Here is a 26,771-nt window from a genome sequence, read left to right on the forward strand (position 1 = left end):
CTTTTGACTTTTAATTCTGATTTTGAAAGCACTGTGTTTCTATATATTTCATTATCAATTTTGCTATGATTACCATCTTTGTACTGGTAGCAAAAGGAACAGGTCTACAATTCCCTTAAATTTTAAAGTATGCCTAAGAAAGTTGGCAGAATTAACAAATCAAATACATTATTTCTAAATTTGAAATATCGTAAACAACAAATAATATTTTAGCGTAAGTGTGTGAGTGAGAAAGGACTGGCTGTTGTGTTCCTGGAAATGGGATGTTCTGTATGTTATTTGTGGGCCTCTTGGATATAGAATATTTCAACATAAGTAAGTCCCAAACACTTCATGACATACATGTAAGCTAACCAAATACTTTGGTTTTGAAAGGCTTGAATAAAAAAAAAATGCAGTCCAAGGAGAGCACAAGCAATGCTTCCAATCTGAGGACACAGCCTTAGATTATACTGCTTCTAAAAATGTTTCACCGAGGAAGGGGGCTAAGTGCAAGGAATGGCCCTGGCAGGTTTATAAACATAAAAATTGCAAGCGGTCTTTTCCTATCGGCTATCACAGAGGGAGGGTTGGCCCTGGTGGTTCCAGGAGATGAGGCATCTATCTTCTGATCCTACCAAACAGCCACTTCCCAAGACTCCATTTCTTGCCAATCCCAGACGTCCCTCCCAGAACCTCGTTCCAGCAGGGCCTGATGCTGTACGCATGCGCATGCCCTCCTGGAAGGGGAGGGGGAGGCGGGGCATTGGGGCACATGGCCTCCTGCCCTTCAGCCTCCCCAGGGGTCCGCTGGGAAATGCTCCTTGAAGGAAAGCGCATGCGCGGCACTAAGGGCGCGTTCTTAAGGAAGGATTTTGGTGCTGGGTGTGGAAGGGCCTGTCCTCCTTTCACAATCTCGCTGCTCATACCCTTTTATATGTCAGGTATATAAAATTAAAGGTAATGGCTACTCAGCCTCATGGCTTTCTAATACTGTCACTGGGCTAACTAGTGTATGTGCTTGGGTCATTTGCATCTGCTATCTCTATCGGAAGCTGTTTCCTAGGGGGCTCTCTTGCCCTCAGGTTCCCGCCCTGCACCATGGGGAGAGCATTTATACCGCGGAGATTAGAAACGTGCAGACCCAGACCAGGCTGAATTCACTGATTTTTCGATTGTGAAGAGTTAAAGTGTGTTAGGAAATTTAATGATATAAAGTCAACTTAACAGTGTGTCGAGGCTCAGTTGGCCCCCTTCTAATAACACAATTATGTCAAATTCTTCAGTATTTGAAAAACATTGTTCTGTGAGGAAAGGGGTAGCTAACATTAAAACTTGAGTGAAATTCTGTGCTATAGAAATCAAAAGCCTTATAGAAGAATAAGTTGGCTGAATGGATTTACCATAAATGGTGTTGTATATATTTTTTATTTATTTGTAGATTGTGTGCTGCACACCTATTAAAATGTATTATATGTGTGATTATATGACCACCACATTCACTTAGATGTTCATGTTGTTAAACTTTGCTACACACTGCTCTATGCGTAATTGGGCTGTAACATGGTTTTATCTTGAGGAGTGGTAGTTCTGTGGGAGGGAATGTGTTTGGTGTGTGAGCCTCATGTGTGTTCTTCCTTGGATTGTTAGTGGTCAATACATGTATTTGAAGCTTTTGCTTTTGTAGGGAAGAAATGACTGTGCTCCTGGAAATGGAATATTTTCTATGTGCTATCTGTGGGCCTCTTGGGTATGTAAAAATTCAGATTATAAGCTACACTGTGCATGTTATTGGGACTGTGATCCTATAAATTCATTTTGTGGTTAGTGTATGTATTTAATGGGTTGGTGGGAATAAAATATATGTATTCAAATGTGTGGATGGTGGTGTTGGTGTAGATATTTGGGAAGAAGAAGTCATGAGTGTTTTTTGAGGGTGACTGGGGCTCAGTGGTTTTGCTAAGTGTGAGAAGCAATGCATGTGTATCAAGGGTTTGGGGTTATTTATCTGTAATTTGAGACTTTGAGGTTTTTTTTAACATGTGTGTGTTTTCCCCATGAATTTTGGAGATTTTTCAGTGTTCAATTGTAGGTTTGTCAGTTTTCTACCTATGCATATAGGCAGTGTCAGGAAATGTGTCTGTGTATATCAGTTTATAGGGTCTATGTGTTTTGTATATTTGTGGAGATGGGGAGATCATTTTATTGTATGTAGTTCATGTTGAGTGTTGAAAATATTTATGTGATTTTCAGGAGTTGTGTGTGTATATGTCATTGAGTGTAACTATAATGCTATTTTGTGTAGCAGGTTGATATGGTAAATGTTGGATGGAAGGACTCTGGGGTGTCATGAGTCTGTATTCTGGAAGATGCTGGACTTAATTCTATGAGTATTTTTGAGTGTAAGGATTATGTATACATTAGTGGTTTGGGGATATATGTGCATATGAGGGGAATAGAGTGGTACTTTTGCATATTTGTAGTGTGCTGGAGAATTTTGGTTATAATTGAGGCCTGTGTATATTGAGTATATTGTGTATTCAAGGATCATTGCAATTTGGATGTACATCTTCAAATGCTATGAATTTGAATTTATCAGTATGGAATTACTACTGTGTATCCTGAGAAGTTAGTATGTATGTACCTGATGTAGTGATGGGGATGTGTGCTTATACATGGAAGTAAATATCTTAGTTTGCCTGAGCTGCTATGACAAATACCACAAAGTGTGTTGCCTTAAACAACAAGCATTCATCAGTCATTTTGAGGTTCGAACTCCAAATAAAGATTTGGAGGTGCTTTCTCCTGAATGACTATAGTGTTGTGGTGCTGACCGTCAGCAATTCCTGGATGTGTTTCTACCTCCTATTGCTTGGCAATGTCCTCTCCTTTCTAGCTTCTCTGACTTCCCAGTTCTTTTTATATGGCCTCTAGCAATCTGGAATAAGGCCCACCTTCATTTACTTGGGTCACATGTTAACTAAAAATATCTTCAGGAGATTCTATTCACAATGAGTTCACATCCACAGAAAAATGGATTGAGATTAAGAACATGTCTGAACTGAGTTATATAATTCGATATATCACAGTGGAGTAATTGTATATCTATATATTGGGGGTATATGGTGCAATTACATCTAAGAGTTCTGGATGTGAGAGTAGGGGTATAATTAGGGACATGGAAGTGGTTTCATGTGTACTCATATTTGGTTGACTGGAGATAGTGATTTATTTTTTCAGAGTGTATACTGGTTTGTGTGTATTTCTAGGATTGGGTGGGTGATTTATATAAATTTATTTAATTTGTATACATTTATTCATAAGCTCTATTGCATAAGGAGTTTTAACAGTGTTCTTCTTTGGAAAATTCTAGGGTTTTTGCATGTCTTTTGGGGAATGTTTGAGTATTGGGGAGGTGTAATTTTTCTCTGCATGGATGGGGATGGTGTGTAAAGTTGAGGGGTGTATATATTCAGTGATTAGGAATATTTGAAGTAATGTGTATCTGTTTCAATGTATGTGGGAAAGTCATGTTTTATATTAGCAATACAAGATTGTTGGCATTTGTATGTATTTATCTGAGTAAGCTGTATATTCAAGGGTAGTGTACAAATGTGTTTATCGGGTAATAAAGTGTTCACTGAATCTCTTTGTGTTTTTACTGGCGTATAGTGTTTTAAATTGGTGCAGTTGCTTGTATTTTTTTTCAGTGTCAGTTGGGTGGTCTTTTTTGTAATTGATGTCTACAGGGTGTCTGTAGTTCTGTGTTCATTTGGTTAAGGAGTTGACAAAGTATATGTTCTTTGGTATGCGGATATTTTTAATCATGGTGTTGGAAACTAATAGATGATATAGGTTGTGTGGATCTTAAGAAATTTTGAAGTATGGGTATGTTATAGATGAAGTATTGAGTGTGGGCTGTTATGGGGTGAAGCATGAGATAAAGCTTTGGGTACTTGATGGTTTTAGAGAGTCCTATGTGTGTAAGATATTTAGTATAAATATATCATGTCAGTTGTACATGTTTGTGTTCAAGTGAAAGTCATGTGCATGTGTAGTTGTAAAAGTAGCATGTGAATATTCAGAATGGATAGCTTTTGAGTATAAAAATTTAGGTATAATAGGTGGTGTGTCTGTGTATTTATTGTATGGTTTGGATTTGGCATGTGTGTTCAGGATAGGTGAGGATTTGTGGGTTCTGGAGATAGGTAGGATAGTTTTGTTTGTATATGTAGGTTTGGAATTGAGGGTCCTATTCAAAGTCTTTGTCCATCTTGTGCACATATTCCTATGAAAGGGGGTAGTTTTGATGGAGCTGGTTGGTGCTGACTTGGGATCATTGATGCACATATCTTTTCTCAGCTGTGTTCAGTAATGTCAGTAGTTTGAAATTGGCCAAGGTGGGGATATTTATTCCACAAATCTCTCTCCTGCAGAGATTAACTTTATTATACATTTACCTGAGAAGTATTTGGATGTGTTTGGGTATGAATGTGAGGTTATGTGTCTCATCAGAATTTATGTGTAGATCAAGAACTTTCAGGCAAATGTTCTTAAAACATTACCATCCTCTGGCCAAAAGCCATACTTCTGGAATATCTACATCAGAAAATACTCAACTGAAAATGCTGAATTTTCTGCATCTTTTTAAAACTGCTTTTTTGCCTGAAAGAATGTAGATATAGAAGGAGATTCAGGTCCTATGCTGGTACTATCCAAGCCCTGGAGTATCAAAGATCAAAGCTATTATTATGAAATACTGTAAAATGTTTAGCCTGGGGGAGAGGGGGTGAGTGGGGGAAGGTCACTAGCAGGTAAAGATCTAAGACAATGATGCACCATCTGCACCCAAGGAACATGTTTCCACAGAACTTGGGCTTTAGTGGGGGATACCTTCTCGTCTATCAACCCAGAAAATCTAGCATGAGCTATCATTTTCTTTGCCTGGTGGAATCCATTATGGTTAACCGCCTGGAGACACGGATACTAGGCAGGCAGCATTACCAAAAAACATGAGGCTTTGTATGGATACCAGAGAGTTAAACTAGAAAGAAAAAGAATACACATTAGCCTCCATAATAAATGTTCTAAATAAATTAAAAAAAATAAAAAGAACATTCAGGCAACATTGTAATAGGTATATTGGTGGGTCTAAGTGAATTGTGATTGGGACAATTGTAGGTTTTGGGTCCTTATATGTATGCATTTACCCTGGGTCATTCTGAATTGTTGGTTTGCTCCCGATTATGTTTGTTCATCCTTTAGGGTCAAAGAATACTCTTAAATGTTGATGATTTCTAATTCCTCCCCAAGAACATGATTCTAGTTGTGTGTCTGTCTTAGGCAAATGGATGTTTCTTCCACATCCATGAGGTCTTGGCATTGGAGGACCCTCAATGGGTAGGGGTGTGGACAATGGCTGCAAAAAGCAGAACATCACAGCCACATTTTTTTATAGGGCCATCAGCAGTTTTGTACAAGAGCTCAGGTAGGCCAAGTCCTTTCCCAGGCATGAGCCTGGCTACAATTGGCTTCTTTGTGGCACAACTTATAGACAAGATGCCATCCACTAAGTGTACTGTTTGGAAAGCCTGCAGAGCCATGAGTCCCGATACCAACCATTTGCTCCCTGGGTATGTAATATTGGGTCATAAACAGGTGGCCTGTGTCACCATTTCTTAACTAGCCAATCTACAAGGAAACTAGAGGCTTTAGGGATAGACATGACCTCTAGGTTTCAATGAGGTGACATTGGAGGAACAGGGTAAGCTCTGTCCCTGAGGTAGGGCTGGAAGATTAGGGGAACTGAGATCTGATGATACTGGGGAAGTTCAGCTAAGAGGAAATATGGCTCTGATTCTCTTGAACATCTTGGACATGGACTGGTCTCTTACTTGAAGGCTCAGAATGTTCTTAGCACTGGGATACTCATCTAACTTTCATATATTTCTTATAGGTTCCTGGGCCTTCTTTATTTCCCTATTCCATATGAGGCTGAATCACACTGGAGGGTGCCCATCAGTGGAGGCCACCATTCGACCTCACACCTGCCTCCTGTCTCCCTGGGACCCACTGAAGTATTTCTGGGCCTGCTTCCTAATGGTGAGTCTCCTTATGCCTTTTTCTCCCTTAGGATGAATCCTTCTACCATCAAAAGACACAGACAGCCCTTTCATAAATGTCCAGTAAATGCTTCCTTACGGTTCAAGGGATTCTTGTGGCCCCACTGACTCACCAAATCCTAATGCCAAATTAATGGCAGCACACTGTACTAATTATGCTATTTATTAGCAGAATAGTGCTCTACATGCTTTTATATTTTAAAATATATTTTAAGTAAAAATAAATAGAAAATATACAGCAGATTTTTGTTTTTACTTTTTGTTCTTGTTGTTGTTTGTTTCTCCTTTTAATTTTGTTTAAAATGGTAAGACATTGACCCTGAGATTTAGGAGAGAAAAACAGGAGTTTTTTTTTTTTTATCTTGATCCAACATTGCAAAGCTCCCACCCAGGTTGTATGAAGATTGCTGATAGGGCTGAGATTGTGGTGTGCTTGTTGTTCTGGTGCAAATATGTTGTAGAGTAAGCCATAGGATTGAAATATGGAGTTCTCTAGGCAGGAAAAAAAGTGAAGTGGATCTACCTCTGCAAGGAGGGTCAAGATGGCAGAACTCACAGCTCATGAGCTGGCAGAGTAAGTGTGTATTGGAGCCATGCCTGCATTCAGTTTATACCCCAGCAATAATCTCTTTCTTTTTAGAATGAAAAGCTACCCTTCTCCCCAAATTTAAATTAAGCAGGGGGCAGGTAGGCCCTACATAGGCAGTAGCCAGTCCTCTTCACGATTTTATTTTAAAGGAGTCCTCAGGACCTTGACAGGTCTTCTGTGAAGCCTCGGAATGGACACTACAAATGTCAGCAAACCGAAAGTCGTTCCTGACTCAGAACTCCTAAAGACTAGTGGTTCAGGGTGGGCCACAGTGGCTCAGCAGACAGAATTCTCACCTGCCATGCCAGAATCCCAGGTTCAATTCCCAGTGCCTGCCCATGTTAAAAAAAAAAAGGTAGTGGGACAATGAAAATGTTAAGCCAAATCAGAAGAGTCAGTCCATTCATTCCACTAAAATTTACTGAGTTTCATTTATGTAAGCACATAGGCAAGGCACAAAAGTATTTATTTTTTAAAGTTCTGGTTCATTGGTGATTATTGATTTCCAGCTTCATTCCATTGTGATAAGAGAAAATGCTTTGAATAATTTCAGGTTTTTACATTTACAAAGACCTGTTTTGTGCTCCAGCATATGTCCTATGCTAAATAATGTTCCATGAGCACTAAAGAGGAATGTATATCCTGGTGTTTTGGGGTTTAATGATTATATATATCTATCAGGTCTAATTCGTTTAAGAAGTTTTTAAAGATCTCTATTTCCTTTTTGATCCTCTGTCTCATTGTTCTATCTATAGAAGAGAGTGGTGTACAGAAGTCTTCCACTATTATTGTTGAAATGTCTATTTCACCCTTCAGTTTTAAAAAGTTTACCCCATGTACTTTGGAATTCCTTGATTGGAAGCATAAACATTCATGCATGTTTTTCTTCTTGGTGAAATATACATTTTATTAATATGTAGTGTCTTTCCTCATCTCTTCCAATGCCTTTTTTTTTATTAATTAAAAAAAGAATTAACAAAACAATTAGAAATCATTCCAATCTACATGTACAATCAGTAATTCTTAATAACATCACATAGTTGCATATTCATCATTTCTTAGTACATTTGCATCGATTTAGAAAAAGAAATAAAAAGACAACAGAATGAGAATTAAAACAATAATAGAAAGAAAAAAAAACAAAAAAAACAAAAACAAAAAACCTATACCTCACATGCAGCTTCATTCAGTGTTTTAACATAATTGCATTACAATTGGGTAGTATTGTGCTGTCCATTTCTGAGTTTTTATATCCAGTCCCGTTGTACAGTCTGTGTCCCTTCAGCTCCAATTATCCCTTCTCTCTTTTTTTTTTTTTTAATTAACGGAAAAAAGAAATTAACCCAACATTTAGAGATCATACCATTCTACATATGCAATCATTAATTCTTAACATCATCACATAGATGCATGATCATCATTTCTTAGTACATTTGCATTGGTTTAGAAGAACTAGCAACATAACTGAAAAAGATATAGAATGTTAATACAGAGAAAAAAATAAAAGTAATAATAGTAAAATCAAAACAAAACAAAACAAAATAAAACAAAAACCTATAGCTCAGATGCAGCTTCATTCAGTGTTTTAACATGATTACTTTACAATTAGGTATTATTGTGCTGTCCATTTTTGAGTTTTTGTATCTAGTCCTGTTGCACAGTCTGTATCCCTTCAGCTTCAATTATCCATTGTCTTACCCTTTTTCTAACTCCTGCTGAACTCTGTTACCAATGACATATTTCAAGTTTATTCTCGAATGTCCGTTCACATCAGTGGGACCATACAGTATTTGTCCTTTAGTTTTTGGCTGGATTCACTCAGCATAATATTCTCTAGGTCCATCCATGTTATTACATGGTTCATAAGTTTATCTTGTCTTAAAGCTGCATAATATTCCATCGTATGTATATACCAAAGTTTGTTTAGCCACTCTTCTGTTGATGGAGATTTTGGCTGTTTCCATCTCTTTGCAATTGTAAATAACACTGCTATAAACACTGGTGTGCAAATGTCCGTCTGTGTCTTTGCCCTTAAGTCCTTTGAGTAGATACCTAGCAATGGTATTGCTGGGTCGTATGGCAATTCTATAGTCAGCTTTTTGAGGAACCGCCAAACTGCCTTCCACAGTGGTTGCACCCTTTGACATTCTCACCAACAGTGGATAAGTGTGCCTCTTTCTCCGCATCCTCTCCAGCACTTGTCATTTTCTGTTTTGTTGATAATGGCCATTCTGGTGGGTGTGAGATGATATCTCATTGTGGTTTTGATTTGCATTTCTCTAATGGCCAGGGACATTGAGCATCTCTTCATGTGCCTCTTGGCCATCCGTATTTCCTCCTCTGAGAGGTGTCTGTTCAAGTCTTTTTCCCATTTTGTAATTGGGTTGGCTGTCTTTTTGTTGTTGAGATGAACAATCTCTTTATAAATTCTGGATACTAGACCTTTATCTGATATATCATTTCCAAATATTGTCTCCCATTGTGAAGGCTGTCTTTCTACTTTCTTGATGAAGTTCTTTGATGCACAAAAGTGTTTAATTTTGAGGAGTTCCCATTTATTTATTTCCTTCTTCAGTGCTCTTGCTTTAGGTTTAAGGTCCATAAAACCGCCTCCAGTTGTAAGATCCATAAGATATCTCCCAACATTTTCCTCTAACTGTTTTATGGTCTTAGACCTAATGTTTAGATCTTTGATCCATTTTGAGTTAACTTTTGTATAGGGTGTGAGAGATGGGTCTTCTTTCATTCTTTTGCATATGGATATCCAGTTCTCTAGGCACCATTTATTGAAGAGACTGCTCTGTCCCAGGTGAGTTGGCTTGACTGCCTTATCAAAGATCAAATGTCCATAGATGAGAGGGTCTATATCTGAGCACTCTATTCGATTCCATTGGTCGATATATCTATCTTTATGCCAATACCATGCTGTTTTGACCACTGTGGCTTCATAATATGCCTTAAAGTCAGGCAGCGCGAGACCTCCAGCTTCGTTTTTTTTCCTCAAGATGTTTTTAGCAATTCGGGGCACCCTGCCCTTCCAGATAAATTTGCTTATTGGTTTTTCTATTTCTGAAAAATAAGTTGTTGGGATTTTGATTGGTATTGCATTGAATCTGTAAATCAATTTAGGTAGGATTGACATCTTAACTATATTTAGTCTTCCAATCCATGAACACGGTATGCCCTTCCATCTATTTAGGTCTTCTGTGATTTCTTTTAGCAGTTTTTTGTAGTTTTCTTTATATAGGTTTTTTGTCTCTTTAGTTAAATTTATTCCTAGGTATTTTATTCTTTTAGTTGCAATTGTAAATGGGATTCGTTTCTTGATTTCCCCCTCAGCTTGTTCATTACTAGTGTATAGAAATGCTACAAATTTTTGAATGTTGATCTTGTAACCTGCTACTTTGCTGTACTCATTTATTAGCTCTAGTAGTTTTGTTGTGGATTTTTCCGGGTTTTCGACGTATAGTATCATATCGTCTGCAAACAGTGATAGTTTTACTTCTTCCTTTCCAATTTTGATGCCTTGTATTTCTTTTTCTTGTCTAATTGCTCTGGCTAGAACCTCCAACACAATGTTGAATAATAGTGGTGATAGTGGACATCCTTGTCTTGTTCCTGATCTTAGGGGAAAAGTTTTCAATTTTTCCCCATTGAGGATGATATTAGCTGTGGGTTTTTCATATATTCCCTCTATCATTTTAAGGAAGTTCCCTTGTATTCCTATCTTTTGAAGTGTTTTCAACAGGAAAGGATGTTGAATCTTGTCGAATGCCTTCTCTGCATCAATTGAGATGATCATGTGATTTTTCTGCTTTGATTTGTTGATATGGTGTATTACATTAATTGATTTTCTTATGTTGAACCATCCTTGCATACCTGGGATGAATCCTACTTGGTCATGATGTATAATTCTTTTAATGTGTTGTTGGATACGATTTGCTAGAATTTTATTGAGGATTTTTGCATCTGTATTCATTAGAGAGATTGGTCTGTAGTTTTCTTTTTTTGTAATATCTTTGCCTGGTTTTGGTATGAGGGTGATGTTGGCTTCATAGAATGAATTAGGTAATTTTCCCTCCACTTCGATTTTTTTGAAGAGTTTGAAGAGAATTGGTACTAATTCTTTCTGGAACGTTTGGTAGAATTCACATGTGAAGCCATCTGGTCCTGGACTTTTCTTTTTAGGAAGCTTTTGAATGACTAATTCAATTTCTTTACTTGTGATTGGTTTGTTGAGGTCATCTATGTCTTCTTGAGTCAAAGTTGGTTGTTCATGTCTTTCCAGGAATCCGTCCATTTCCTCTAAATTGTTGTATTTATTAACATAAAGTTGTTCATAGTATCCTGTTATTACCTCCTTTATTTCTGTGAGGTCAGTAGTTATGTCTCCTCTTCCATTTCTGATCTTATTTATTTGCATCCTCTCTCTTCTTCTTTTTGTCAATCTTGATAGGGGCCCATCAATCTTATTGATTTTCTCATAGAACCAACTTCTGGTCTTATTGATTTTCTCTACTGTTTTCATATTTTCAATTTCATTTATTTCTGCTCTGATCTTTGTTATTTCTTTCCTTTTGCTTGCTTTGGAATTAGTTTGCTGTTCTTTCTCCAGTTCTTCCAATTGAACAGTTAATTCCTGCATTTTTGCCTTTTCTTCTTTTCTGATATAGGCATTTAGGGCAATAAATTTCCCTCTTAGCACTGCCTTTGCTGCATCCCATAAGTTTTGATATGTTGTGTTTTCATTTTCATTTGCCTCGAGGTATTTACTAATTTCTCTTGCAATTTCTTCTTTGACCCACTCGCTGTTTAAGATTGTGTTGTTGAGCCTCCAGGTATTTGTGAATTTTCTGGCATTCTGCCTATTATTGATTTCCAACTTCATTCCTTTATGATCCGAGAAAGTGTTGTGTATGATTTCAATCTTTTTAAATTTGTTAAGACTTGCTTTGTGACCCAGCATATGGTCTATCTTTGAGAATGATCCATGAGCACTTGAGAAGAAGGTGTATCCTGCTGTTGTGGGATGTAATGTCCTATAAATGTCTGTTAATTCTAGCTCCTTTATAGTAATATTCAGATTCTCTATTTCTTTATTGATCCTCTGTCTAGATGTTCTGTCCATTGATGAGAGTGGGGAATTGAAGTCTCCAACTATTATGGTATTTGTGTCTATTTCCCTTTTCAGTGTTTGCAGTGTATTCCTCACGTATTTTGGGGCATTCTGGTTCGGTGCATAAATATTTATGATTGTTATGTCTTCTTGTTTAATTGTTCCTTTTATTAGTATATAGTGTCCTTCTTTGTCTCTTTTAACTGTTTTACATTTGAAGTCTAACTTGTTGGATATTAGTATAGCCACTCCTGCAATTTTCTGGTTGTTATTTGCATGAAATATCTTTTCCCAACCTTTCACTTTCAACCTATGTTTATCTTTGGGTCTAAGATGTGTTTCCTGTAGACAGCATATAGAAGGATCCTGTTTTTTAATCCATTCTGCCAATCTATGTCTTTTGATTGGGGAATTCAGTCCATTAACATTTAGTGTTATTACTGTTTGGATAATATTTTCCTCTGCCATTTTGCCTTTTGTATTATATATATATCATATCTGACTTTCCTTCTTTCTACACTCTTCTCCATACCTCTCTGTTCTGTCTTTTTGGTTCTGACTCTAGTGCTCCCTTTAGTATTTCTTGCAGAGCTGGTCTCTTGGTCACAAATTCTCTCAGTGACTTTTTGTCTGAGAATGTTTTAATTTCTCCCTCATTTTTGAAGGACAATTTTGCTGGATATAGGAGTCTTGGTTGGCAGTTTTTCTCTTTTAGTAATTTAAATATATCATCCCACTGTCTTCTAGCCTCCATGGTTTCTGCTGAGAAATCTACACATAGTATTATTGGGTTTCCCTTGTATGTGATGGATTGTTTTTCTCTTGCTGCTTTCAAGATCCTCTCTTTCTCTTTGACCTCTGACATTCTAACTAGTAAGTGTCTTGGAGAATGCCTATTTGGGTCTAATCTCTTTGGGGTGCGCTGCACTTCTTGGATCTGTAATTTTAGGTCTTTCATAAGAGTTGGGAAATTTTCAGTGAAAATTTCTTCCATTAGTTTTTCTCCTCCTTTTCCCTTTTCTTCTCCTTCTGGGACACGCACAACATGTATATTTGTGCGGTTCATATTGTCCTTGAGTTCCCTGATACCCTGTTCAAATTTTTCCATTCTTTTCCCGATAGTTTCTGTTTCTTTTTGGAATTCAGATGTTCCATCCTCCAAATCACTAATTCTATCTTCTGTCTCTTTGAATCTATCATTGTAGGTATCCATTGTTTTTTCTATCTTTTGTACTTTGTCCTTCACTTCCATAAGTTCTGTGATTTGCTTTTTCAGTTTTTCTATTTCTTCTTTATGTTCAGCCCATGTCTTCTTCATGTCCTCCCTCAATTTATCGATTTCGTTTTTGAAGAGGTTTTCCATTTCTGTTCGTATATTTAGCATTAGTTGTCTCAGCTCCTGTATCTCATTTGAACTATTGGTTTGTTCCTTTGACTGGGCCATATTTTCAATTATTTGAGCGTGATCTGTTATCTTCTGTTGGCGTCTGCGCATTTAGACAGATTTCCCTGGGTATTGGATCCAAAAGTTTGGAAGATTTTTCTGTGAAATCTCTGGGTTCTGTTTTTCTTATCCTGCCCAGTAGGTGGCGCTCGTGGCACACGTTTGTCTGCGGGTCCCACCAGTAAAAGGTGCTGTGGGACCTTAAACTTTGGAAAACTCTTGCCATCCTGGGGGTTCGCTAGCTGAAGCGGCTTGAGCCGGCCCGGGGTCCGAACGCAGGGAGGGTTGCTGGTCGCCGCAGCCAGGGAAAGAGCCCGTCCGAATTTCCTAGTCGGCCCTGGGCAACAAGCGTGGCGGGAGGGTGCCTGCGGCAGCGGCCCGCCCGAGAGAGTGCACGTTCCCCAGGAGTCACGGGTTTGGAAGGGGCCTCCCCCACCCATCACCGTTCTCCGCGGCCTGGGGGTTTCCGATCCAATTCTCTCAGTTGGTCCGGGGGCTGTGCATGGTGTGGGCGCCAGCCGCCTTGGTTTCAGGGGACCGCCTCTCCAATTCTCCCAGCCGGCCCAGGAAGGGGGAAGGGAGTAACTCCGGTCACTTGCCACCCCGCCCGGTGAGGCCCACTCGCCTCGGCAATCTCACCCGAGCTGCTTCTCTCAGCCAGCCAGCCGTTCCAGGATGGAGTACGCTGTCTTTTTTATCTCTGTTGTGGCTTTGGGCGCTTTCTGTATTTTTTCTACTCCCCTAGTAGGTGTCATGGAGAAGAAACTAAGATCCGCGTGTCTTACTAAGCCGCCATCTTCCAGGAAGTCCCTCTTCCAATGCCTTTTTATTTGAAGTCTATTTTGTCCAATATTAATATAGATACTCCTGCTTTCTTTTGATTACAGCTTGCAGAAAATATCTTTTTTCCATCCTTTTTTATTCAATCACTTGGTATCCTTGAAGCTGAGTCTCTTGTAAGCAGTATTTAGATGGATTATATTTTTTAATCCATTCTGCCAATCTGTATCTTTTAATTGGAGAGTTTAGCCCATTAACATTCAAAGTTATTACTGTAATGGTATTTCTTGAATCTTATCATTTGTTTTTTATTTGTTAGATCTATATATTCTTTTCCCTCTTTTCCTTTGTATCATTTAAGTTACCCTTAATAGTACTCTTCATATCTGTGCTTTCCTGCAGACCTCCCTCTCCTGTCTTTTTTCTTCAGCCCATCAAACTTCCTTTAGTATTTCTTGTAGTGCCTCTTGTTGACAAATTCTCTCAGCCTTTGTTGTATGTAAAAATTTTAATCTCTGCCTCACTTTTGAAGAAAAACTTGGCTGGGTAAACAATTCTTGGCTGGAAGTCTTACTCTCTAGATCTTAAATATATACCATGTGTATTAGCTAGGGTTCTCTAGAGAAACAGAATCAGAAGGAAATATTTGTAGATATAAAATCTATATGTGTCTCATGGGGCAGTGTGACAGGGGCTCAGTGGCAGATTTCTTGCCTGCCATGCCAGAGACATGGGTTCGATTCCCAGTGCCTGCCCATGCAAAAAAAAAGCATCTCACATAATTGTGGGAAGGTAGAGTTCACAATCTGTAGGGAAGGCTGTGAAGCTGACTACTCTGATGAAGGGTCTGGACAAACTCCACAGGAGAGGCTCACTGGTCAAAGGAGAGACTGTCTCTCCTAAATGCTCCTTAAAAGCCTTGCAGTGATTAGATTAAGCATCACTTATTGCAGAAGACACTCCCCTTAGCTGATTACAAATGCAATCAGCTATGGATGCAGCTGATGTAATCATTATTTAAGTCTATGAAATGTTCTCATAGCAACAGACAGGCCAACACTTGCCTAACCAGACAAATGGGCACCACCATCTGGCCAAGTTGACACATGAACCTGACCATGACACCCTATGACTGCCTTCTCACCTCCATGGTGCCTTTTGAATAGTCTGAACACAGTCTTTTGTGGTTTCCCTTGTATGTTGGCAGTTACTTTTCTCCTGCTACTTTCAGTACTTTCAGCTTCACTTCAACATTTAACAGACTGAGTAGTATGTGTCTTGGAGTAGGCCTAATTGGATTTATTCTATTTGTGGCTTTGGGGCTCCTTCGATTTGAAAATTTATGCCTTTGATATGGGTTGGGAAGTTTTCCTTCATTATCTCCTCAAATAATCTTCCTTGCCCTTTACTCTTCTCCTCTTCTGGGACCCTGAGCATTCTTATACTTGTGCACTTCATGTTGTCCATCATTTCCCTGAGGTGTGATTCAATTTTTCCATCTTTCTTGCCATTTATTCTTTTTTGCATTGGAATTCAACTGTCCTGTCCTCTAGTTTGCTTATTCTTTCTTCTGATTCTTCAAATCTGCTTTTCAAATCTGTGTCTAGTATATTTTCAATTTAGTCTATAGAATCTTTCATTTCTTTGATAGCTGCTACTTTTCTACTTATTCTATCAAATACTTCTTTATGCTTTTCTAGTATCTTCTTTTTTTTTTCCCCAAGTACCTTCCAGAATTTTTATTTGCTGCATTTAAAAAATGCCTGAGGACATTTGCATGGCTCTATCCCAAACCCATAATCCTATTAGGGCCAGTTTTAACACCCAAGGTCTTTTAAAGATCCCAGGCCTGAAGGTATGGGAGAGGTCACTGAATCCCTAAAGAAAAAAGAATGGTGTTTCAGACCCAAATCAGAGCCAGCAGGGCTGGTGAAGATGCCTCAACACCCCCCAGGAAGTGGGAACCCTAAAGGAAGTGCTTTGAGGAGTGCCTGCCTGATGGGAGATTTCAGGCTAGCCCTCCCCGGATCCCTGGTCCAAGTGGCGTCCTCTGGCCCCAGGCAGAGTCAAGCTGCCAAAGTATTCTTGCAGCTTGAACAAGGCTTGGAAGCGATGGGAGATGGCATTCTTCTCAGCCTTGGGCATCTCTGCGTGCATCTACTCATATCCATCAGGCTGAAATCTAGTATCTTCTTGCTATCCTTTCTGTCATTAGCCAACCCATTGAATTTATTTAGGAGATTTTTATGAACAACCTGTATTAGTTGTCCCAAATTCTGTGTCACCTCCAGTGTTTTAATTTGGTCATCTGGCTGGGTCATAACTGCATGCATCATCATAGGCTTTTTGATTTTCTGTTGGTTTCAAGGCATTTGGTTATTTTGATAGGGTTATTTTGAAAGTTGGTTTCCATCAGTCATGTAAGGTTTTGTATTTGCTTGGGTTTGCATTGAAGTTCTCCTTTTGCACTTGATTTATTAGTAATTTCCCTCCAAACCAAGGCTTGGACTTGATGCAGGGGATGTACCTCTAATTGAGGATCTGTTTAAAGCTAGACAGATCAACAATTGGCCAGACCACACTTTCCTTTCTTCCTAGAAGATGGTATTCTTGGATCTCTTCTTCCCCTCAGGTCCACCTGTCACTTACTATGACAGCTGGGTGAGCTGGCTAGGTACATTGCAGCTACGTCTGCTTGTCCTGTTGTGCACTGAAAGTCAGCAATCTCAGGCTGTAGGAGGGGGGCATTACACACCCCCACAGATATTCCAGTCGGGGGCCATGATGGCTGCATTACAATATATCAGAAGGTTAATAAACATCTAAGTAAAGTTCATAAAGGTTTAATTATATTTGTTAATTTTTGGCAACACTCAGAGCTCCGCTCTCTCTAGGAAAATATAGGTTTGTTTCTGTCCCTTTTTATGCATTTGAAAACCTCATCAGTTTTACAGTCCATAAGGCATTCCCTGGATTCCAATCCAGGTAAATCTTATCAGGAAAGGCCTTATTTAGTAACAAGCTTTTCCTTCTTTTTGGATAAATCATTTAGCTTAAATTAAGGAAAATAGGGTGAGGCTTTGACTTCTGTTGAAGTTCAGAAAACCTTTAACAGGTACCTTCATCCATTTTCCCAGAAGCCCCACTTATTTCTGTATTTTGGCCTGTTCTGGGAAAAAACAGCAAATAATTTGGGGAATGAATATCAGTCTTTATTTTTAAGTAGATTCGATCTAGTATCATTTTTTCAGCCTGCATGTTTCAGTATGGCTCTAGTCAAAGAGATATATGTAAAATATTCAGTGTCACAGATATTTGAGGACATGTACAATCCAAAAATGAAGTTAAGAGAAGATTCCACTTGCAAAACCAAAGAATAATAAAATCCTCATTATTAATTTAACCAAGGAGGTACAAGATGTAGCTACAGTTTTCCAAATTTATTTGAGTGAACCAATTGAGAGTGATTCAGATTTGCTCTCTTAAATGCAATTCTTAATCACAATCTGGTATTTAGCTTCTTCAATGTTGTCTGTTTCACAAATATCTTGTATTATAGGGTACAAAGAAAATATTTTTAGTGTTAGGGACAGGGGGCAATGGCACTATATTGAAAAATGGGTAACTCAAATAAACTCATGTAAATAATACCTTGTCTAATATTTTAAAAGTGTTAGAATCTCCTTTGCCTCTAAGTGTAGTCCTCAATAAGGGCAGGACATTTGGGTGCAACTCAAAGTTTGGTTCAAATGTTGAGACTATCGATGCAAAACACACTAAGTGTGTATTACAATATTTATTATTTACATCATTAATGTCTGGGTAGAGAGAGAGACAATCCTCTCAAGGAAGTCTGAAATGACTTAATGATGGAAAGGAGACTGCTTTGAGTTTTTATTGTGGTTAGGGGATATGGTCAGCAAGGTAAGCTTGGCATCCTTGGTAAGCTTGGCAACACACAAGGAGGGGCATCTAGGGTTCTCACCACATTGTCCAGATGTGGAACAAAAAGCATGAGAGAAAAGTAATGAATGGCAGTTTTGATGTATAACATGAGAAAATAGGATCATGTTCCTCTTCACATGAATTTACAATAGCCCAGCTGTTGATCACTGCCAAAGGTTCTTTTCTTCTCAGTGTGGTAGTTAGATTCAGTTGTCAACTTGACCAGGTGAATGTGCCTAGTTCTGTTGCTGTGGACATGAGCCAATGGTATGTGAACCTCATATGTTGCTCATTACATCTGCAGTCTGCTAGGAGGCGGGCCTGCTGCAATGAATGATGTTTGAGTTAATTGCCTGATGCTTAAATGAGAGAGTTAAATGTAGCACAGCCCAAGCAGCTCAGCATACCTCATCTCAGCACTCACAGCTCAGCCCAGGCCTTTGGAGATGCAGAAAGAAATTACCCCAGGGAAAGTTGTTGGAACCCAGAGGCCTGGAGAGAAGGCCAGCAGAGACCATCCTGTGCCTTCCCACGTAAGAAAAGAACCTTAGTGGAAAGTTAGCTGCCTTTGCTCTGAAGAACTAACAAAATAAATCCCATTTTATTAAAAGCAACTCCATCTCTGGTGTGTTGCATTCCAGCAGCTAGCAAACTAGAACACTCAGTCTCATACTGATCATCCTGCAAGGCAAAGCATTCTTTTCATTTCAATATAATCTAATTGTTTCCTATATACTTTTGCCTACTGTATTATTTCTTGGACCAGGAATGAATAATTGAATGTCTGCCTGTATCTCTCTGACTATATGGTATAAAAGCAAATGTGCCTTTAGATATAAGATATAGGTCTCTCAAGTCATCTGTGCACATAGTCTCATAATTTTCCTTTAACTTCTAGGGAATAAGTTTAAATGGCTGTGCCAGTTTGAATCTGTGGTGTACCCCAGAAAAGCCATGTAGTTTAATCCTCATTGAATATTGAGGTGGAGATGGGAAATGGGATATTAAGACTCAAAGTGAACAGGGTCCCCATTTGGAATGATCGAAGTGTTTTGGTGATGGGTGGTGGTGAAGGTGCCACAACATGGTGAATGTAATCAACAGCACTGAAAACCTATATGAATGTGATGAACAGGGGATATATTAAATAGTGTATATAGTAACATAATACATATATGAAATCTGTGGGATTACAGTATCAAACAGTGAACCCCACATTAAACCATGGACTATAGTTAATAGTACCGTTATGAAAATGTGCTTTCATAATTGTAACAAATGTTCCACAGAAGAGCACAGTGTTAAACAATATGCTGGGATATGGGAATCTTGCATTTTATGCATGATTATTCTGTAAACACTCAACTTTTCTAATAAATAAAAATATAATAACATAAGAACTGCTTTAGGTAGGAAGAAAGCCCTAGGTATATACAACATTGGTCTATAATTTTACTTATATATAATCTGAATGACCTGTATGACCTGTTTGGCCATATATTATATGAATATTTCTCTTTGTTGTATACTTATGGACTTTAGTATTATAGTCATGAGAAAAGGAAAGATCCATTAGAAATTTATGGTAAAGCTTTAGGGTTACATTTTTTGCATTATAGGATTCAAATTACATAGGAATTTAATTTATGACTGGAATACTATACTTCACAATAAAAAATGAAAACAAACAAAAAGAAAAAATTACCTCCAACAACAGTAAATGCTTGGTCATGGTCTTAAAGCGGTCTTGAAGTAGATTACCCACAAAGACAAAGCATGAAAATATTTTCTCTAGGCAGAGCATACAGTACATATTCTAAGATGTTGTTCATTTTATTTTTCTCAAAAAAGTAAAATAAGTCCTTCAAACTTTATCCTGCAAGGTGGGAGATGGACTTGCCCAATTCCCACATCATATGCATAACTCAAAAATAGTCTACAAAGATGATATTTATGTTTTTAACTCAAAATCCCTCATCTCTGTGGTGGTATGTAATATTTCTTCTGAATGTTTTGCCACCTACTAAATGTGGAGAGCATAAAACTATTGCTAGCTAAAGATTCTTTACTGTCTGTGTTTTGATGAGTTTTTTTCTGCTACAAGCCTCAGAGCAATCACTGAAAATTTTTATATACTGAAACAGGAAGTGATATCTCAATAGGTAACTTGGTCACAGAGAATGCAAAGATGAAATTATTGGTGGAGGACAGAAAGAGTAGGAATTATGAAAACAACAGAAGCAACTGAGAAACAGAAACTGGTGGTTCCTAAAGACCTTCTTCCAAAAGTAAATTATACTCAAGAATCTCTGATAAGAGATGGGAAGGAAAGAAAAGAACAGATTATAGGATAAAAGCAGAAAGAAAGAAAGACAGTTTCTTACTTGCTAAATACAGCAAATATAAGGCATTAACTTTTCACAAAAATGATAAAATGATCTACATTATTAGTCCACACATTCATTCACGTAACACAATTTGAAGCCATGACCACAGAGCATCTTATTCTTGCATGTCCATCTTTCTTGGTCCTACATTTCCTGGAGGTTTTTGATTTTCATTCTCAGTATTTTTCTTTCTTCTTCTGAAGCACCTTTCTTCGACTGCAAAGAATTACAGTCATCTTCCAATGCTTTTCAGTATCCTGTAAAATATAGAACATTTGTGCACTGCATGTGTGCACATGAAACTGTGTACTTGGTTGGGCAGAAGAGAGAGGCCTGAATCCAGAAAGCAGAAAGTCATTCTTTACCTTCTGTGGTAGTTAGATTCAGGTGTCAACTTGGCTAGTTGAAGGTGCCTAGTTCTATTGTTGTGGACATGAGCCAGTGGCATGTGAACCTCATTGGTTGCTAATTACATCTGCAGTCATCTAGGAGGCATGCCTACTGTGATGAATGATGTTTGATTTAATTGGCTGGTGCTTAAATTAGAGAGCTTAACGTAGCACAAAGCAGCTCAGCATACCTCATCTCAGCACTCACAGCTCAGCTCAGGACTTTGGAGAAACAGAAAGGAAACACCCTTGGAAAAGTTGTTGGAACCCAGAGGCCTGGAGAGAAGGCCAGCAGAGATCACCCTGTGCCTTCCCACATAAGAAAGAACCTCAGGGGCGGGCCACGGTGTCTCAGCAGGCAAGAATGCTTGCCTGCCATGCCAGAGGACCTGGGTTCGATTCCCAGTGCCTGCCCATGTAAAAAAAAAAAAAAAAAAGAAAGAAAGAACCTCAGCTGTAAGTTAGCTGCCTTTCCTCTGAAGAACTATGCATTAACTAAATAAATCCCCTTTTATTGAAAACCAATCCATCTCTGATGTGTTGCGTTCTGGCAGATAGCAAATTACAACACCTTCTAACCCCAAAGCATTTTTACTAGGTGAGAATGTCTTCTCAATAGCAGTACCTCCCAGGGTACAATCTTTGAACTCTGAACTTCTCAGTCCATATTGTAATATTAATACTGCCAAGTTGCCTAAAATTGCAAAAGAGAAAAGTCATGCACGTACTGATCAAATAAAAAATTCAAAAGCAAAAATGTGGTAACACTTAACAACAACACTTTTACCATTTCTTCATCCTTGATACTCTGACCTCCATTCAATTTCATTGGAAATTGAAATAGGATATCTTTTGAATTATATCAACCAGGATGTTGTTGATTGCATTGAGGATTCTGTTATTATCTTATGCATATTGAGTTTAGGATATTGAGTTTAGTCATGTAGACACCTTACTTTTACTTCTGCTTTTAGAATGAAACCAAGGGAAAAGTAACAATTTTACCTTAAAATTATTCACCTCATCTGAGAGAGTCTTACTTTATTCATTGATTTCCTTAACATATTTCTTTACTGATCTATAGAAAAATGTAATTAGAATATTATTAAAACCTAGACATAACTGGGTATATCCTGACAAAACCAAAGAATACAATATTATACATATATGATGCTGGAGTCAGATTTAGGTTGTTTATAGAAAATTGTGATACAAGACTTTATAATGAAACAAATTAAGTATTTATCATGGAATACCTTAATTTTCTTGATATACACCAGCAGGCTCTCATTCATTTTTCTTTTTCCCTTGAGTCTGGTTGTGCTAGGTATCACTTACCCCAGGTTTCAGTTTAGTATCATCAATTGCTCCTTAAGTATTTCTAATGTAAATTGAACTCCTCTTCTCTAAACTCCCACAATCTGTCCCTCATCTCAATCTCTTTTCCTCTACCAATTCCTTAATTCAGAGAAGCAAACGAGGAATTCCCAAATTTTCCTTAGCTACCAATTAGCCAGTCATCAGAAATCATTGTATCTTCTAACTGAATTAAAGCCTATCTTAAGCATCAATCTGAAAATATTTTAGAGACAACATAAGTTACCTACATATAACATGCCTCACCAAGAAGAAAGGAAACAATATTAAATTTGATGTTAGAACATTTTATTAATAAAATCTTCTAAATCCTGAAAAGCAGTGAAAATCAAAGCCAAAAGAGATTATAGTATTGACTTGGTTTAGGATAATGAACCCATAGGAAGAAAAAATAGGAAAGATTTTTGAAAACTTCTAATTTAAATGTTAATTAATACTTCAAAGTCAGTTTTGGGTGTGTTACTAAGGCAGATATCTTGTTTTGGAATAAAATTATATCTATTCCTTTCTTAAACATGCACAAATCTATTTCTATTTCTGTGATATTTTATAATAAACACAATACATTCTCATTAAGCTCAAATCACTTTTTTGTCAACCCCTAAATGGAAACAGGAGTTTCAGAACCAGGATTTTTTTAAAGCCCATGTGCAAAAAAAGGAGTAAAAGCAAATCTTTGGAATGGGAAACAACTTTTGACTCACCAGAAAGCTTCTCAGATAATTTACTCAGTGTTGGATACTGCTTGAACTGACAAATTTAATGAGCCGGATAATATGGTTGTGCTAGAAAACTACAGACAGAAATTGTCAAATCACCTTAGGAGTGGGACTTCCAAATTAAATGCACAACCAAGAAGAGAAATGACAGCTAACATCTCTAGAGAGGGTGAACTGTTCTTCAGAAACCCCAATCGTCACCACCTGACATCACTGAATTATAGCTTAATAAAATCCAGGCAGGAATTGATTGAAACAGTAGGCAATGTAGCAGTTCTTTATCACCTAGAACATATTATCCCACTGAAATTTTGTAAGTTGTGATTTGCTGTTGAGGCTGCCCCCAAAATTCATTGCAATAATGGAATCTTATTGTACTATGGGAACACTGGGATGTTATTGTAAAAATCATCCAGAAAGATCCAACATGGAAAGTAATGGAACTGCTTGGCTCAGGAAATCCTCTGGAAGTGAAGGGGAAATTGGGTTGTGCAGAAGGATGTGGAAAGAAGATACTTCTTTGGCTGGAGTCAAAATCACTTCACTACATAAGAGTGAACTATGAATATTAATTAAATGTGTCCTGGTATTGATCTCAGGTTAAGTATGACTTCACATTTCATCCAGGTGTATTTTAAATTAATGCTACAAATGTTTCAGTATGTAAAATGATTTCTCTCTTCTTATATCAGTCAAACGCAGATCCTTTTATACTGCTAGAAGGAAATATTTAGGGATAATGGTCTCAGGTTTATAAGAACTCATCAAAACAGTATTCAAAAAATAGAAATGTAAACATTGTAGATGTCTAGAAGTAGGTGTATACAGAATAAAAGGATATAAACAGTTTCAAGTTTTTTAATTACATAATAAAAACTTCATTCCAGTATGTTTGTGAGAATTCAGAGTTCTACAGAAATTAAAAATGTCCACCTAACTCTTAATACTTCCCTTTCAATAGAATGTATTTTTAATTTGGAATTTTCACTTTAAGTTTATACATTTGTCTTCTTCTCTGAGTTCTTTAAGTCAAAAGTTTAAGCTACATGCAATACCACGTTAGCTTCAATTTCAAGCATTAATTTATCTTCATGTGTTTCATGTAGGTGATATTCAGGAGTGGAAGTCATGATTTGATTAACAATTTATTATTTAAAAAGACTTTTCTTGGATTTGCTGATCATTAATTAAAAATGATCATATAAAACAATGCATGTGGGCAGTGCAGCGGTGGCTCAGTGGTAAAATTCTTGCCTGCCATTCTGGAGAATGATCATGGGATCTGCATGTGATAAAAGAAATTAATCCTTGAAAGTGGTTAAAATGGGAAATTTCAACTTGTAAATACATTACTACAACTAAAAAGCTCTTTTAAAAAAGAATGCATTTGTACAGCATGTCTCAATATTTTTCATTCTCAACTCCACATTTTTAATTCTATATATTGTCTATTAAAATATTTAAAATTGAAAGAGAAGTTAAACCTTAAAATATATACAGAATTTGGATTGGTGAAGGATGAAGTCAGTTTTCACCTTTTTCTGAATATAATGTTGGCTCATCCAGAACAACTCAGTTATGAGAAAAGAGTAAGTAGATACTTAAGGATTTCCCTTCCACAACAAAGTGCTGGAAATGACAGCAAAAATATCTGAAAGCTAATCAATACACATCCTTGCTCTAAAAAAGTAAGGGAGGCCAAAACTGACTAAGATCTGTGAGATACTCTAAAGAAAAAAAGTTTAAATTAAATTCATTTTAAAAAACTGTTTTCAAATGAGCATTCAGGTTAGGGAAAGAAGAATATGTTATGTCTTATGAGCATAACTGTATTTCTCACATGGAAAGAAAATCCCACATATCCTTGAAGGTGAATCAGCTAGGCATTATACAAGTACATTTAATTTTTGAAATTCCTTACAATGTTTGAAATTCCATACAATGTGGATTGTGTGCAGAATGGAAACAAATTGTAAAGCCAGATATGGAAGTAGATTTGCAAAAGTAGTTTCTCCTTGGGAAATATGTTAAAAGGAAAATAGAATATAAAAGAAAGTTATAATTGTGAATAGATTCTAATGACACAATGTCCTTCTAAAATGGGTCCTGTAGAAGGGAATAGAGAGAAGAGGAAAGAAGGAATTCTAAAGCAAACACAAGTAATAAACAAAATTAAATGACAGAAAAGGAAAAGATTTTTCAGAGCAGAAGAAATGGATCAGCATTTTTCATTGCCTGTAAAGGATGTCTGTTAATGATTTCACCCATTGTGATGCACACATGCTGTTTCTTCATCAAGTATTATGGTTTATTTTTTCTCTCCTATGTCTGGGAACTTGCTTTGACCAATAGAGTTCAGCAAAAGTAAAGCTGTGCCATTTCTAGGTCCAGATTTAAGAGGCCTGGCATGTTCTACATTCTTTTTCTTTCAGCCGTAGACCACCAAATAAAAAAGATGAGATGTTAGTTGTTATGGCCATAGGATCAGAGGGATCAAACGTGTGAGTGATCTCATGGCTTATTCTTCAGGCTCATCTATCTGCCCCAGCCAAGGAGACATGTAGGAAAAATGAACCAGCACTGTATGAATCTGGTCATCACTTGACCCCATGTATATTGGGCAAAAACTGTCTTAGGCCACTAGCTTTTGTTATGGGTTTTGTGCAAAAATAACAACATATGCCATTTAGGAAAAATTAATATACATGCACAAATACACAGAGAAACATATACCACAGTACATTATAAATGCATTATGAGAAGAACATATCCATGACAGTATAAGGAGCAGAAGGGATTGCCTTTAAAAAAATAGTAAAGTCCAGACACAAATTGGATTTCTTATTGGCAGTGTTGTCTGCAGCAGAAATGTCCCAACATGCTAATATTTTATGAGTAAATGACTTAGATTCTATAACAAAATACCTACTAAACATATGTTAGAAGGAGAATGAAGTCATGCAATTATCAGATAATCAAGAATCAGAAAATGTATATTTTGATTGTGGGAAAATGGCAGAAAAACCAACTACAGGATTCACAGTCCACACACCAGAGTAAATATCAAACAGAGAGTAACTGTATTAAACAACTATTTTGAAACTCCAGAGTCCAGTAGAACACAGTACAGAATCCAAGGAAAAGAGAGAGAAAGGGGCTAGTAAATTACAGGCCATTTGGAGCTAGTCTGTACCCCATTTGTAGGTCTCTGGCTTTGTTCCACCTGCTCACTTTTGGCTACTCATGTCCCAGGATCAACACGCCAAGAAGGGGATTATGTTACTGGCTGGGGTGATTGACCTTTACTATCAGGGGGAATTAGGACTGGAACTACACAATGAAGGCAAAGAAGCTTTTTTTGGAATATAGGAGATCCCCTAGAGCATCTTTTAGTACTACCATGCCCTGTGATTAAAATTAATGGAACACTGCAATAACTCAGTCCAGGCAGGACTACCTATGGCTCTGAAACTTCAGGAATGAAGGTGTGGGTCACCCCACCAAGCAAAGGACCACAGCTAGCTGAAGTGCTTGCTGAAGGTAAAGCGAACATAGAATGGGTAGTGGAAGAAGGTAGTGATCAGTATGAACTGTGACCATGTGATCACTTACAGAAACAAAGACTGTAATGGTATTTCATTAATGTTATAGTGTTTAAGTTGTAATATATCAAGTTTAAGGATGAATATTACCCAAGTGCTAGCACCCTTGGGGAGAGATTTAATGTGTTTCCATTTGTATACAGAATAGTTGAGTATTGTTAGGTGAGGAAAAAATGTGTCTTGTTTTCTATTTAGAAATTAGGTATGGTTTAAGATGATGCATCTAGCTGCCAGGTTGACAAGGGGTGGACTGTCATGGTTAGGTTCATGTGTCTACTTGGCCAGGTGGTGAGACCTCTTTGTGTGGTTGGGCAAGTGCTGG

The 26,771-nt window shown here is 37.5% G+C and overlaps 1 protein-coding gene across 1 annotated transcript in view; it reads left to right on the top strand.

The window, feature by feature from the left end:
• LOC143672943 (uncharacterized) overlaps positions 1 to 26,771 on the top strand; it is a 247,171-nt gene that overhangs the window by 52,872 nt on the left and 167,528 nt on the right. The window contains exon 2 of the mRNA XM_077147369.1: positions 5,936 to 6,081. Within this exon, the coding sequence (XP_077003484.1) occupies positions 5,936 to 6,081 (146 nt within the window). The remainder of the gene's footprint in view (positions 1 to 5,935; positions 6,082 to 26,771) is intronic.

This window comes from Tamandua tetradactyla (genome assembly GCF_023851605.1).
Source record: "Tamandua tetradactyla isolate mTamTet1 chromosome 22 unlocalized genomic scaffold, mTamTet1.pri SUPER_22_unloc_2, whole genome shotgun sequence".
NCBI classification, from domain to species: domain Eukaryota; kingdom Metazoa; phylum Chordata; class Mammalia; order Pilosa; family Myrmecophagidae; genus Tamandua; species Tamandua tetradactyla.